Source organism: Sitodiplosis mosellana, unplaced genomic scaffold, assembly GCF_009176505.1.
Source record: "Sitodiplosis mosellana isolate CC-2019 unplaced genomic scaffold, AAFC_SMos_1.0 Smas_scaffold_4014, whole genome shotgun sequence".
NCBI classification, from domain to species: Eukaryota; Metazoa; Arthropoda; class Insecta; order Diptera; family Cecidomyiidae; genus Sitodiplosis; species Sitodiplosis mosellana.
Window position 1 is genome coordinate 1 of NW_022599256.1, and position 1,993 is coordinate 1,993.

A 1,993-nucleotide genomic window follows, 5' to 3' on the forward strand; every position below is an offset into this window, starting at 1 on the left:
AATATGCACGCTTAAGAGGTATTCGAACGATAGCCGAATTCGATACGCCGAGCCATATACGATCATGGGGTCTATCACATCCAGAGCTACTGAGTGCTTGCGATGGTGTTCATAAGGGATCAATCGATCCAACAAATAACAATACATATGAATTTATGCAAAATTTGCTACGCGAAGTTGGTACCGTTTTTCCAGACGAGTACATACATTTGGGCGGCGATGAAGGTATGTACAAATTGTAGATGGAATGGTTTTTCAATGAAATCGAACATGACTTAAACTAAATCGTTTTTTTCAACTGAATGAGTTATTTTAGTTAGATCGTCGCAAATTTCAGATAATTTGTCCAAATTATTTCTTCTGTTCATGTTTCAATTGATAATTCTCAAATTCATTACAGTCGACTTCGAGTGTTGGGATTGGAATGATCAAATTGACGATTATATGGATCGTCACCGAATGACTTCATTCGAAGAGCTCGAAGGACATTACATTCACCGTCTTATGAATACGTTAAACGAGTCGGGGCACAAATCGATGGTATGGCAAGAAGTGTTTGAAAATGGCATTCAACTGCCACCTGAAACAATTGTTCAAGTTTGGACGGGTGATTGGTAAACAAAACAAAGAATTGTTTTTCTTTTTTTCAATTATTTGAACAAAGCGATGTGTCACGAAACAATGACTCTTTTTTGAATAGATTATTATCAAATAATTCGTTATAAAGAACGTTTTTTTTTTAAATTAAAAAAAGGGCACAACTACTTGACAACATAACCGAAAGCGGGCTATTCGGCATCCTATCTAGCTGTTGGTATTTGGATGATTTGGAGACTGGCGGTGATTGGGAAAAGTTTTACGAGTACGAACCGAGCGATTTTCCCGGTAATGATGAACAGCAATCGCGTTTGATTGGTGGCGAAGCTTGTATGTGGACTGAAGTTGTTGATGATACAAATATTGTGTCGCGCATCTTTCCACGAGTTAGTGCGGTGGCCGAAAAACTTTGGTCGCAAAATTGTGCGAGCGATGAGGATGAAGCAAGACATCGACTGGAAGAGCACACTTGCCGAATGAAGAAACGTGGATTGCAAGCTCAACCACCGAATGGACCTGGATTTTGTGTTTAATATCGAATTTCAAAATGTCGGAAATTTAACCCTCAACTGGATAAGCCCGCCTTTTGGCGGGCATCATTTTAACACCTGTATAATGTGAACCGTACGTCGGATGAGATTGCTTCAAGGGGAATTTTTATTTGTCAATGTTTTTTCTTTATTTGTGTCTTTGGCGCTATTTGTCTATGTAGTACGATTGGTGAGTTATAAACAAAAATGTGTACGAAAACGAAAATTTGACAAGATAAATTATTCGGTTTCCAAATTAGACACATTTTTGACACTTTTAAACAATGGATTTCAATGTTCTCTGACCTGTGTCTATCGCATTTCCTGACTGGAAAATCTAGGATTATGAATATTTTTTTCATTATCTATGGCCAAAAATCAACCAAATACCAGTATTCCCAGCCCTGGGAAAAATTCATGCAGTTGAGGGTTAATCATTTTCAAATAATAAAAAGAGATTTAATTGCAATATAACAGTGCTGTCTAAACTTTTTTTACAGCGTGGCCACATAAGTGGAGATCGAGCCAATAGCCACTTTTTTTATAAAAACTTTCTTTGTACCGAAAAGATTTGATAACGCCGCATCATTGTTATACAAAGTTCGACAACCTACAAATCATTCGAAACAAACATGCATGTGAAAAATATAGCTATGAATAACAAAAATTTGAAGACATAATATAATTTTATCAAATGTTTGTGTTGAAAAAAAAAATAACGTAGCAACGGAAATTCAATGAACAAGCCACTGATTTCATTGTCATTGTCACAATGTTGCTCTTTATGCCGTTTTCTTAAACGGAATGTATTCCATGGCACGTGGCCGCAAGTGACCAAGTGGCCAATAGTTTGGGCAGCATTGTAA

General features: G+C 36.9%; 1 protein-coding gene across 1 annotated transcript; it reads left to right on the top strand.

The window, feature by feature from the left end:
* Window positions 1-5: 5 nt before the first annotated feature.
* LOC129572037 (beta-hexosaminidase subunit alpha-like) lies at window positions 6-1,142 on the top strand (the record flags this gene model as incomplete). Its single annotated transcript, XM_055451938.1, has 3 exons — window positions 6-225; window positions 401-614; window positions 755-1,142. Coding segments are annotated over 3 exons (810 nt in total), but the record flags the coding sequence as incomplete, so codon positions are not given.
* Window positions 1,143-1,993: the final 851 nt, after the last annotated feature.